Genomic DNA, 12,962 nt, shown 5'->3' on the forward strand with positions numbered 1-12,962 from the left:
CTAGCGGCATCATAAAAAGTATAAAAATGAACCACCCTAACGTATAAGTATCAGAGTTGAGGTAAGGCCGAATGTACCGATATTTAGATTACACCAAACCCCGCAGGAGCGCAGGATCGAAAGGCAAGACACCGTGCAACGTGGATTACAAAGACATGGCAAGGCAGGCAGGCAGGCAGAGCCGCGAGTCGTCGAGGAGCCTGCAGAGTACCTATAAGAAGAGACGTGGATGATCGGGGGATCGGGGATCGGGGTTCCGGGTCGTGCCGCGTAGTGGGTGGTGTTGGACGGCGGCGTCGGCGGTGGTGGTGGAGGTGGAGGTGGCAGAGGAAAGACGGGCACACGAGTATCCAGCAACCGCTGCCACCGGCAGTATCCACGTGTTCAACGTGGTGGGCCCGTCGTGCGCGCCGCCGAAGTGCCGCCACTCACATTATGACCCGGATGTTGAGATTACAGTTGGTGTTTAAATACATTATTATAGCGATACGAAAAGCCGGATGCACCGCAGTCGATTATAGCTAGCACGCGTCGTCGCCCAGCTCTCTTGGTGGTATAGTAAGATTGCAGGAACGGCGCCCACCCGTCCTCGGCATCGCGACGCGGTGTGCATAAAACGCGCGCTAGATCGAAATATGTTTAATCGGTAAGTGCAAAGACCGCGGATCGTTTCTCCTCCGATCCCCGGAACGTGGCTCAGCACACCCCAGGACTTATCGAAGAGTGGTCAATGACTATATACATACGTAGATGTGCAAGGCACGGGTGCGTTTTAACGCGAAAGTTCTGTCGCTTCTGGGGTTTTTTTTTTTTTTTCTGAAAAACCGTTCCGTAAGGTCCACACATTGAGAGATTTTTTTTTCAATCGGTTAACGAGCTTCATTCGATTATTTTAATTTCCGCGCCAAATTTTGGAAATTAAATTTGGTCCCTTGAAGAAAATTATTTTCCCGACGGGGAGTTAAATAAGTCTGGATGAAGAATTAAACCAGGGCAGTGAAAAACATCAGAAGTGTGTCGTCGATGAGTAGAAAATTGTTAAAAAAAAAACGCCCTGTTATTAGAAGCGATTCTTCTCTCCGTCGGGAAAAGAATTTTCTTGAAAAGACCGTTTAATTTTCAACATTTCGCTCTCAGATTAGAACAGCTCTTTATCTGACGTTAAAAAAAATAAAATAAATAATTTCTTAATATTTAAACCTCAGGGAACACTTTTGCATAAAAAAAACCAGAAGTGCCAGAACTTTTGAGTTAGCTACAGTTGAAACGACCCATGAAGGAAGGTGTTATTTATTATATTTACATTGGATAAGACTGTTGTGTTTACCGGGCGTCTTCCTCTTCCTCCTGGTTCTCTTCTTCTTCTTCGTCGTCGCCGCGTTTTCTCCGCTTGAAGCGGTGGGTTTCCGCCCTGGAGGACAAAGAACTGAGATGTCGCTAAGATCCGCGTTTATGAATCTTTTTACATTTATTTGTTGTGTACACGAGGAAATGAAATACGGAATACCGGTAACCTCCAGGCTTCAGGATCTTTCCAGAAAGTAATTGTCTACGGTTACGTCACTTTGCGGTGCCGCTGCAGCGTTGCAGCGACCTGCCCGGCCTCCCTGTGCTTTGCAGATATGCTGCTGCTGTAGGTATAGATAGGTATTACAATTGCACGGTGATCTTATACCGTCTCACCAAAATTACCCGCGCTTACTGGAAAAGGGCGGGAGATAAATGTCTGGAGGGAATCAGAGAAAATTAAGGGGGTACGTTCTGCCACACGGAGAGAATAAACGAGCAGACTTTACTCAAAACTCCAGAAGCTGTGCAGGTTTTTTGCTAAAATATAGTATTTCGTGAAATGCAGAATCTAATGTAGAATCAGTGAAAACCACTCTGTGCAGAATAAAATCTGCTGCAGTTATAGTAAAAAATATAGTTGACGTGGGTATTTTTTTTTACCAAAAATCCTGATGTCCCTGTCCTTTCCTGCAGTTTTGAGTAAAATTTGCTCTTTTTCTTCTCTCCGTGCAGGAAGACAAATTAAATAAAAGGATAAACACAGGTGCCGATACACTTGGGAAATTCCGTTATAACTGTATCTGCAGCGAATATGGATTTTTCATATCTGGATTATCAATGAATCATCTTTTCTGTATATTCATTCGATGTTGGAAAAATTAATCGTTGAGTGATTTTTTCCTTCTTGTATTTTCTTTCGTTTGTGTTGAATCTGACTTTAACTAAACAAGCCCGCATCTCTTAGTATTTTGAAAACCACCTTTTTCAACCATACTTTATGCAAATTACATCTGACAACGCTTTTCCACCGTCAAATCGAGAGATATATGTATCAAGTTAGCATTTTTGAATAGCATGAAGTAGAGCCAGAAGACCCTTCTGTAATAAGCATCAATTGATGACAATTTTTCCTGAAATACAAAGTGGCATTCTACAAGCATAAATTATGAGTCGATGAATTTAGCAGGCTCGTGGAATTCTGCAGGTGAATGTATATGTTTATCGAGATGTGAATCCAAAGTTATCAGGGAACCATTTTGAATGCCAACAAGCTAGGTATAATAACGTCACAACCCAAATGACGAAAGAACCACGATCTTGTGTGTTTTGCGTTCTGCGTTGTTCTGAAATTTGATTACCAAACTAAAGTAAGGAATAACGAAATAACAACACTTTATAATACTGTAGGAAGAAAAAGAAAGAGTCAAGATTGTTTTTACGCATGATAAGATCAGAAATCCTTTTGCGCTTCGTGATTCGTTACTGCTTTTGCATCTAGTGACTGTAGCAACTCGGCCGTCGGATGCAGTCTGTATCTGCACATTGATTACGAGTATGAAACAAAGCTGAAGGCAGAGCCAACAAAATTTATTGTCCAATGTTTTATCCCTGTGCACGAACATAGTAGAACGCAAAATACAAGTTTTCCAAGTAACACGGCCAGAAGAAACGTTCGAAGTATTTTATGTTCAAATTTAACGGTCGGCGGACTATCGTTGCGGCGATTTCGACCTTTCCTTATCATCGACGGTACCACGTTTAGCCTCGACCATTGCAGGATGCACTTGGTAATCAGTAATGCGCGTTCGAGAATAAGAAAAGAATGCAAATAAAAATAGGAATAGCTATAACATCAAAGCGAGGAAAAACTTTTCCATGTTAAATAAGAATGCGTGGTTGCGCGGAATTCAACGGAAAAACAGACTATGTAGCAAGGAGATATTTAATAATGATTTCAAATGTGTTGATTTTTCGGGCATTTGAGATTACAATGTTTTAACAGCTATTTTTCAACTACCCTGAAACTCATTTTATTTGTTTGCCTCTTGTTCAAGAAGACTTTAGAAAATTACCACAAAACCCAACGATTTGAGGGTAAAAATGAGGGTTCGATCGTAAATTCAATTTACAAGCAATATCTGTGCACAACATGTGGTACACCATGCGTTATAGATACGCATAGGTTACAGGGGTATAGATAGTGGACTGCTAGATAAATATACAGTAGATGGTTGTAGGATAACGAACCGAAGCGAAGGTTTTACCCAAAAGATTCCGTACGTGTAGGTTAAGCTTGGAGCTTTCGTGCCTTGGTACAATGTGCATAGATAGAACCAGCGTCCGGTGAAGAAATTCAACAGGGGATTATTCGTCCGTCGGACGCGATTTCTCTCAGTCTTCTGAGAATCACGAACGAAAGGCGAACGTACCGCGCACAGCAAAAGAGATGCCCTATCTACCGTGGAATAGCAAATATGTCACCCTTCCGGGTGTAGACGGTTGTATATATGGTACCCTATACCGCTCGCGATAGAAAACTGAATATTGAGTATGGAGTGAATAGTATATTATGTAACAAGAAGGCAAACACGGTCTTTTGGGGCCGATCGTAAGTTTGCAATATGAGTTGTAGGTAAGCCGAAGACAAATATACGCGAGGCAAAAAGACCGTTGTCTCTTTGTTGCACACGATTCTTTGTATAACAAGAGTATGTTACGCATTTTTTCACGAAGCACGAAATTGAGGTTAGGGTTGCGTAATGTCAGATTTGTTCACGACGACGCATGCGCGTGATACAGAAAAGACCATATTCAACTCCTAGAACTTAAAGGTGGTCTTTTTTGTACTCTGCGCATGCGCATTCGCAGACTTACTCGACCGTCATAGAAACGGGTACTTTGTGTACGGAAAACATGTACGAATAAACGCGTAAAACATGCTCACGTTACAAAATAGTACATTTCGTAACGAGTATGGCTAAGGCTTTTCAAAAAACCTTATCCATGCGAGTTTCGATCCGTATTTTTTATCACGAGAGCCAAGAAATCACAACGAAGTCGCGATTTTGAGGTTAGAGCGCTAAAAAGATATTTATGCACTTGTCGTCGGATATTCGGGCACAAAATTTCGTGGAGAATAAATTACAATCCGCGAACAGGAGGGAAACGAGGAACACATACATTCACTGTTGCACGAATTGATCCTGGGGTTGTAGCTGGACGTAAATTAGGTTAGCGACAACTGTGATTGAGAAACGGGGATCGGGGTTGAAATTGACGTGATGGGGTACCTTGCATGTCCTAATACAAGAATAGACGCGAGCAAATCAACGAAAGGTGCGAGCAAGCTGCGTCGAGATTTGATAAATGCCGAAATAGCAAACCTCCGTGATCTCTTGCCGCTACCGGCTTCCACGCGGCAGCGATTGTCACAGCTACAGCTCATGGCGCTCGTTTGCGTTTTCCTACGCAAGGCAAACTACTTTCAACGAGGTGAGTGCGCACTCTATCCACATTATTCTATCGCCATCCATTTAAGAATCCCTTTCAAAACCATTGCATAGACTCATGTAAATCAAGCTTATTGTTTAGTCATAAATTGCGATAAAATACACCGCTCGGACAGATACCAGTCTTCTTTTGAGGTATCATTGACTCAAAAAGTAGTACCTTGTCGATATGCCTTGGAAAATTTCTAGTCTAGATCCATTGGATCGGCATTAGGCATTAAGGCGTTAACCCTTTTAGTCACACATTATTGTACTGACAATGAGTCAAATTTTATAACAATATTAGTAGATAGTAGTCTATGGTTTTTGGGGTCGCTGATTACGAATCTGTAATAAGATTACAAAAATTCAAGATGGAGCTAATATGGTAGACGAAAATTTCAAATTCGATCCAATACGGTCAAAAAACTGTACAGGCGTTTTCGGGGTCGCTTATTGGATTCGCCATACTGATTTATCAATTTTGACTTTACATTTGTAATCAGCTACCCTGAAAACTTATAATTTATATAAAATATGTATACGTCTAGTGGAGCAACCTTCTCAGAAATGAATTATCGTTTGAATTTTCACGATTTTTTTCAATCAATTTGCTTCTAACAACCACAATTTACATTATGTCGCAATATTGATTCTCGAGTATTGAATACCTATTAATATACTATCACAAATAGCAAAAAATCTCAAAGAAATATATAGAAAAGTTCTTTAAATATACACAAAATAGATATAAAATAGGCGGTACGAATATTTACCACTATAACTCAAAGGGTCAATGGCCATCCTAGTAAATAAAAGTCGCGGTAACTCCAGAGCTCAAGAATAAAAAGGTTTTAGTATCACTATAATTGATTCCAAAAGTCAGTAGCTACCCTGATGATGTACCTTATACGGAACTTTGTAGTCTATGCTTCATCGGATGTGCATCAGGCATTTAGGCTTTAATTGTTACTATTCGTTACTGACAAAAAAAAAATCCTGTAACGAGGATGTGTAGTTAGATAGGGTGACCCTAGGGTGGTTATTAATTGATGGTCGGAAACATTTCCATTGAAACATCCTCCAGATTTGTTCCAAATCATAAAAAAAAAAATCTAGGTATAGTTTTAAGCCTCTACGTCAACTGGAACACGTGCCTCTGAGCTAAGAAAGTTTAAATTTTAACCATCTATACCAAACTCATACAAAATGAAATAGCTGGTAATAAAAACTAGATGTGTTTTAAGATTGAAGCTTTCTTAGCTTAGAGACACGTGTTCCAGTTGACGTGGAGGCTTAAAACTATACACAGATTTTTTTGTTTTTTTCTTCACTGATTTGGAACAAATCTGCGGGGGTGTCCCAATGAAAATTTGACCGACCCCGAAACAAGGACCAAACATTGAATTATTCCGGGAAAGATATGTTCAGGATCACGAGGACCACCCTAGTAAACGGTAGCCAGTAATCCCAGAGCCGAGGGTTTCAGAGTAACGTTGATAATACTCGGTAGTTTTTCCGCAACCGCGTGACAGCGCGGTAGACGCATGGATCGAGAGCCGCGCGGGACAAAGGATATACCTATAATCGATGCTACGGAGCGATGAGAGTAAAGTGATATCGAAAATTCCTCTCGTAAGGAGGAGGCGGTGAGGGCGGTGAGGTAGGGGGTGAAAGGGGGACTGTAGTTGCAGGTAGAGCGGGTGGAATACGAAGGTATCTCCTCCGCCCGTCGACTCCGCGGCTCGGAGCAGGCGGAGGAGAGTTCCGGGTGATCCGCTGACCTCTCGGCCTCTCCGCAGCAAGTCTCACGCTCCCGTAACCTATACACTGTATATATACTTATATGTATACAGCCTCCGATATTCTATAGGTATATCTGACTCCCCATCGTGCCTACATATCGCGCCTCATATATGCAGTCTTACGAAAATCTCTGTGAGCTTTCTCCTCTTCAAGCTCGCCCCTTTTTTCTTACATACACGTCTATACATGCATCGATGTTTCTTCCTCTTCGCGTCCACCTTTTTCTTCTTCTTCTTCTTCTTCTTCTTCTTCTTCTTCTTCTTCTTCACTCGATGATTACACGAACCGCCAGCTAAAGTTCACCATAACAAGACTCTGAAAGTCTAGTATCTCGCGGTTTTCGCGGAGCGAAAGGCACCGTTCAACTCACTTTGCAGATGATGTGTACCTGCATGCATATCTGTTATGTGTATATTCTATCGTACCGGCTTTTATTCATATACATATCGTTCTTGATGAGAATTATCTTCGATCAATTGCGAATTTTGTTTTTTACAGTGTTTCCGTGCAGGTATCGATTGCGCCATGTTATATTCTTTGAGGTTCCATGACCAAACTTCCGTGATCTGGCATGATTTTCCATTTCATGATGATAATGATATTTGCCACGTTTGTAGTTTCGCTTCTAAACCCAAAAGTGACTTACCGAAAAGATCTTCATAGAAAATACTGTACCGTTCTTGAGTATCCACGGTAACTTGGCATGTTTCATGAGATTTCACCCACAGATTTGATTTATCAGTGATAAAATTTAAACTGGAAGTTCAATTGCCATATTGGCGATAAATATTGCGCTGCAGACATTCTTCAATGTAATTCTAAGCCCAATATAAACATACACGTATGTATATCTAATGCATGTAATCGGTATGGCGGAACCTGAAGACCATGTCCACGAATGCATGGAACGTATACCAGCTACATACAGGCGTATAATAAGATGCCGGATTCTTGGTAACCCGCGTCTTGTGGGGTCCATCATGGGTCCTCTGAGTCCTGTGTTTGGTAGGGTCTACGTTCCGAATTCCGACCGACTCATGCATCTGTGTATCCTCATTGTTTGCGTTACGTTATCAACAATCGTAGCCAGTTTTCGTTCTGATATGGATGTACATTACAGGATGGCATTTTATATAATCGAAAATCAGCTCAATTTTCATTTGTTTCAGCCCTCAAACCAAATACATCGGAATCGTCGAACATACCGATGCCAAACATTGGGTTCTCAAAGGTGAGTGCATTATAGGTATAATCAATGAACTGCACTGTTTCATTTATAAGCAAAGCTCACAGTCAGTCAATTCTACGAAATAAAAGAAACATGGAACTGATTTCACTATTGTACTACGGCGTCAAGGGTCATTGAACGCCGTTATAATTTTACCAACGGCGTCTCAACCGCTTGTCCAACCAAAGGTTGAAACTTCGAAACCTCAACTACGTTGCGACTGTCATAGATGATCAGTGATCCATCTACTGACAACCAGAAAGAATTTGTCAGCTCGGCTGAATTTCAACACGATATTGCTTGACGCACTCTCAACTAAATAGTGAAAATCTTCTCTTTCCCATTATGATTTTCTTGCTTTAGGCCATGTCCGGATTTATCATGATGATGACGCAACAGGGCAAACTATTGTACATATCGGAAAATGCCACGGAATACCTTGGACACTCCATGGTGAGATGACAATTGCATTTGATATGTTGATTTATCGCTTCGATTCATTTTCCATTTACCCTGCGGAGAACCAGTTTGCATTTGAGAACGTCGATCAACGAATTTTTCACGAGTTCTGCACCTTCTCTGATGAGCTGTGACTCAACCGATTCTGTGTTTTCTGAATTTTTAAACGTATTATTGCCCTCAGAGTATAATAAGCTAATTTTTGGTACTGTTATGTATTGACGACAATAATGAAGACACGTATGCATTTTTCAATGCACTAACGGCAGACTAACTGCTTTAGGCGAACAGTCAACTGCGGCAGGAACAGTGATTCGTTTTTTCAAAACGGTAGTTATTTTTTGTACACCATTCTTTATCACGTAGGAAGACCTCTTGATCCACGGTGACAGTATTTACGATGTGATAGACAAGCAGGATCACGTTGTAGTTCAGAATCAGCTTTCACGCAACGTCGCTGGAAACAACAATAGAAGATTATTCCTCTGCCGCATCAACGTCTCGAGGAACACTCGACGTCAGCTTAGATTCGGAGATCAAAAGGTACGTTGTACCTGCTGCTTTCATCATTGCGTAACTGCAGAGCCGTACAACGTTTCGCACTTATACGTATGCTCATTCGGATCTACGATTTACCGTTTTTCTAGGTGGTCCTTGTAGAGGGACGATATTTACCCTTCGTTCCTCTGTGCAATCGCGGTGATTCTGTATTCCTTGCCTCCTGTACACCGGTTGTTCTTCCGGAAACGAGAGAAAGCGTCGTTCAGGGAGCGACGAACATATTTTCTACAATTCACTCAATGGACATGAAGTATATTCACATTGACAAGACGTGAGTATAAGACTAACAAGCGGCTTTAGGCTGACCGTGAGCCAGCCCTCAAACTTCCCGGTTTCACACTGCAGGTTCCAAATTCACGGAATAAAAAAATATCGATGTCCAATTCGAATTTCGAACTACAAATTCAGATTCGTGATTGACGATTACCATATCACATGAAAATATTACGATTTTTTTTATTTTGAACCACTATAATGGATCCAACATTAAAAATTTTGGAATTCTGACCTTGGGTTCGATATCGGTGACCCTAAAAATTTCCGCCTAGTAATTTCCATCAAAATCTGAGTGTTTTTTCAGATTTTTTTTCCCACCATATTGGATTCGCCATTTTGGATTTCCTTCGTCCATTCTCAAGATATTATTATTTTCATTTTATTTTCTGTTTTGTTATTTAAATAATTTAAAAAGTACCGAACCGATCCAAGCCAAAATCTAATCAGTTCTAAGTTTGGCAAAGCCGTGTCGATCCGGTAACAGAGAGACGGGAAGTTAAAAACTGATAACGACAGTCGGCTAATTGTACTCTATGTTTTTGTATTTTTAAATATTTCCAAACAGGGCAGAAAGTCATATGGAATACAGCAGATCCGAGCTCGTTGGTGTATCTTGGTACAATCTTCTGCATTGGGATTCCATTAGAACAGCTCACTGCAAACATCAAACCGGTGAGTTCGATATGACAGCTGTTCTACCAATGATCCGTTTATTTTTTCATGAATTTGAATATAATCATCGATCGATACTCTTTGCTTACTTCTTACTTTCTACGTTTTCTTGTCTTTCTCCAGTTATCCAATCCGATCAAGAACGTTCAAGCACCGCCCTTTTACGACTGCAAAGTCGATCTGGAAAATGGTTCTGGGTTCATTGCGTTCTCCAAGTTAAAGACACGACGGAAGAATGCCAACACCCGGTTATAGTTTGCACGAATCAAGTACTAAGGTAAGAATAAAATGCTTTGTAGTACATTTACGTATACCTCTTTTTTGTCACTGGATATTCCAGTTTTTTTTTTCTGGTGATATAAAACCCTTGCGAATATACTTCATCGAGTATAAGTCACGAAAGGCGTAATTTCCAGAGACGAACGAGCCGAATTACATATTTCATCCTTCACGTTTCTCTAACGTGGGTAAAACTTTCGTTTGACAGCGACAGCGAGGCTGACGTGATGAGGGCGAGCTTGTGGCTTTACCAGTATGCATCCCAGACAAAATTCAGTTACGGTCCAGCGCCAGAATTGCAATCGCGGCCAATCCTGTCGTACAACAACCACGACTATAACTTGAGGCGAAACCTCGTCACCAGCTATAACTCTAGCTGCAGTACGGCGAACGGCATCGAGGAGGCTCATTGCGTGGAAAAGTCCGACCTCGAGTACACCCTTACGACTAAGAAAAAGCAGCTGCAGCAACAACAACAGCAACAACAGCAACCGCAGCAGCAACAGCACGCATCTACAGTAATAAAATCGTTTATTGCCAATCTTGGACATTTGTAGTCCGCGCTTTTTCCTCGTATGTCCTCATTCCAGATGAAAATTCCTCCTTACAGCGCAATTACATATGTGAGTGCATCTGATATATCCTGCAGCATCCTGCAGAGGGAAGACCTCCGTACCAACCTGTAATTCCTAATATACCAGTTTTTACCGTTTCTACTCACGTCAAGGGTATACTTTTGTCGAACGTTCGTTTCTTACACCGACTTTGGCCGTACTTTGATTTTTATTTGTTCAGTTTCGCCACCCCTCACGAGAAACTGTTGTTGATGCGTCGAGATAAGTGTGTTAAAAAAATAACTGGAATTTTGTAATTTTGCGTGTTGTATTAGTCCGATTCGCGTGATTTTTTCGTTGCCCTGTTGGTAAGTTTGTCTGAAAAGTTGGTATACTGTGTTAGCCATGTTGGATATTTAGTTTATTATCAGCTGTCAAAAAGGTTAAACGTGTGTCATTATGATCGGCAATTTTGAAAATGGATCAGAGAATTTTTATTAAATTTTCCTATAAGATTGGAATAAAGTGCAGCCAAGTTTTAGAATTGTTACATATTGCTTTTGGTGATTGTGATACTGGGGCGTCCAGGGCGATCGTCATCTTCAACGTTTTCATTGCTATCTTGGGAACCCTTGTTTTACTCATAGCAAACTCAGCAACAGCAATGTTTAACATTTCGATCAATTTGCTGCACTTTATTCCATTCTTATAGCAAAATTTAATACAAATTCTCTGATTCATTTTCAAAATACCTGATCCTAACTAAACACGTGTAACGCTTTTGACGACTGACAACAGACTATATAAATACGAGTATATATCCAATTCAGCTAATACGGTGCAGCAACTTTTCAGTCAAGTTTACCAACACACAACGAAAAAAACACGCGAATCGGACTAATACACACTCAATATTACAAAATTTCCGTTATCTTTCGAACATGCCACGTATTCTTGAACGTTGCAGCATTCTTCAACGCACATTAGTCGGGAGACTTCGGAACCGGTGGACATGTCGATAAACGGAGCCGTGATCTCACACCACACAGGGGACATCGAGCAGCGAACCCTCCACATACTTTCCCAAGCCCTGACATTCAACATCCGTAATAACAAGCAGCGGAAAGGGAGCAGCACCCTGCTCCAGCAACAGATGCATCACGGCAACTCTGTTCCCGGGGTTAGTTCAACGATTTTGCGAGAGTGTTCATCCCCGAGATGTTCTCCGAAGTACGTGAGTCTAACGGACCTGGACAAGAGTTACGGTGATAGTACCGAAGTGACTTCAATCGTAGCTTCGGCTTGCTGCACAGCAACAGCGATAGACAGCTGCAGCTATAACTCGCAGAGGCGGCTGGTGATTAAAACGGCGACGATCGTCGAGCCGGCCGAGGTCTGTACCGAGCCTTGGGGCTCGGCTTGTACTTCCGTTGGCAACGCTTGGGTCGACACTCTCCAAAAGGTTCCTGATATCGTCCAGCTCCAGGAGCTCAGTCCCTGCGTCACAACGCCTACCACACCTTGCACCGACGTCTCTGCTGACTCGGACCTCAGGTCCGGGACGCCGATTTTCAATTTTGACTGGTCAGCCGAGCACCACGTGCCCAGCCTCAAGGTCAACTTCCGTAACATCACCAGCCACGAGAGCAAGCGGACTCTTGTGCAACCTTGCGAGGTTTCGCAGCCTGCTATCACCCTACAGTTACCTGCTACGAGGCGAAAACATACAGGGGCGGGTTCTGACGTTACAAAAGGATTTACTAAATGAGGACGAATGTCCTTCTGAAAGATCGTGGTTACACTGATCGGTGCTGTTTGTCTCTTTTTCGGATTGAACTATGTGCCCGTGGATTATCGATTTCGATTTTGGGAGTCATGATAGCTATAAAAAATACTTAAACTCACGAATATACCAATTTTTGTTTCACAAAATTTGACTAGCAAAATTATTACTGCAGAGTTAACGGAACGAGAACGATGATTAATTGTTTTTTGTGCGTACGTGACTATCATATTGTTATAATTATTCTCCGTGTAAATGTATTATTATTTCTATTATATGTGTATAGTTATATAGTACGCGAGTGTGATGATGTATGTTACTATTTTCATTTCGGAGTTATTTGTATAATAATTATTATTATGTGAATAAAATGGTGCTAAAATTCTAAACCGTGTGGTCTAAAATCACTGAATTAGTATTATTATTATATTTCAGCGGTCTAAATACGTGATGCCATAAGCAAACACTTACCTAGGTATACAAATTTTAGGGACCCTACCAGAGCTGACTGATTCTACGTAGTCTTATCAACAGTCGGTACACTTACCGTCCGCGGTGAATCTGCA

At 41.5% G+C, this 12,962-nt stretch overlaps 1 protein-coding gene across 6 annotated transcripts; it reads left to right on the plus strand.

Annotated features, from left to right (window-relative positions):
* The first annotated feature begins 369 nt into the window (after window positions 1-369).
* LOC124182299 (neuronal PAS domain-containing protein 4A) lies at window positions 370-12,767 on the plus strand. Of its 6 annotated transcripts, XM_046569378.1 has the most exons (11): window positions 370-646; window positions 1,206-1,633; window positions 4,506-4,782; window positions 7,754-7,815; window positions 8,176-8,265; window positions 8,638-8,814; window positions 8,919-9,103; window positions 9,674-9,780; window positions 9,904-10,057; window positions 10,268-10,577; window positions 11,581-12,767. In XM_046569378.1, exons 3-11 carry the CDS (start codon window positions 4,572-4,574, stop codon window positions 12,379-12,381), a joined length of 2,097 nt encoding a protein of 698 aa, XP_046425334.1. In that variant the 5' UTR covers window positions 370-646; window positions 1,206-1,633; window positions 4,506-4,571; the 3' UTR covers window positions 12,382-12,767. The 6 variants fall into 6 exon arrangements, with proteins under 6 accessions (XP_046425334.1, XP_046425338.1, XP_046425339.1 ...); XM_046569382.1 differs by lacking the exon at window positions 1,206-1,633 and having other exon boundaries at window positions 4,601-4,782; XM_046569383.1 differs by lacking the exon at window positions 1,206-1,633 and having other exon boundaries at window positions 4,606-4,782.
* Window positions 12,768-12,962: the final 195 nt, after the last annotated feature.

Source organism: Neodiprion fabricii, chromosome 5, assembly GCF_021155785.1.
Source record: "Neodiprion fabricii isolate iyNeoFabr1 chromosome 5, iyNeoFabr1.1, whole genome shotgun sequence".
In the NCBI taxonomy this organism is placed as follows: domain Eukaryota; kingdom Metazoa; phylum Arthropoda; class Insecta; order Hymenoptera; family Diprionidae; genus Neodiprion; species Neodiprion fabricii.

Bases quoted from the DNA above. Each gene is read 5' to 3' on its own strand.
- LOC124182299 (XM_046569378.1), top strand. From the start codon at position 4,572: ATGGGGTACCTTGCATGTCCTAATACAAGAATAGACGCGAGCAAATCA. The intron at 8,815-8,918 runs GTACGTTGTACC...CCGTTTTTCTAG, and splicing joins TTAGATTCGGAGATCAAAAG to GTGGTCCTTGTAGAGGGACG. The intron at 10,578-11,580 runs GTAATAAAATCG...TGAACGTTGCAG, and splicing joins AGCAACAGCACGCATCTACA to CATTCTTCAACGCACATTAG.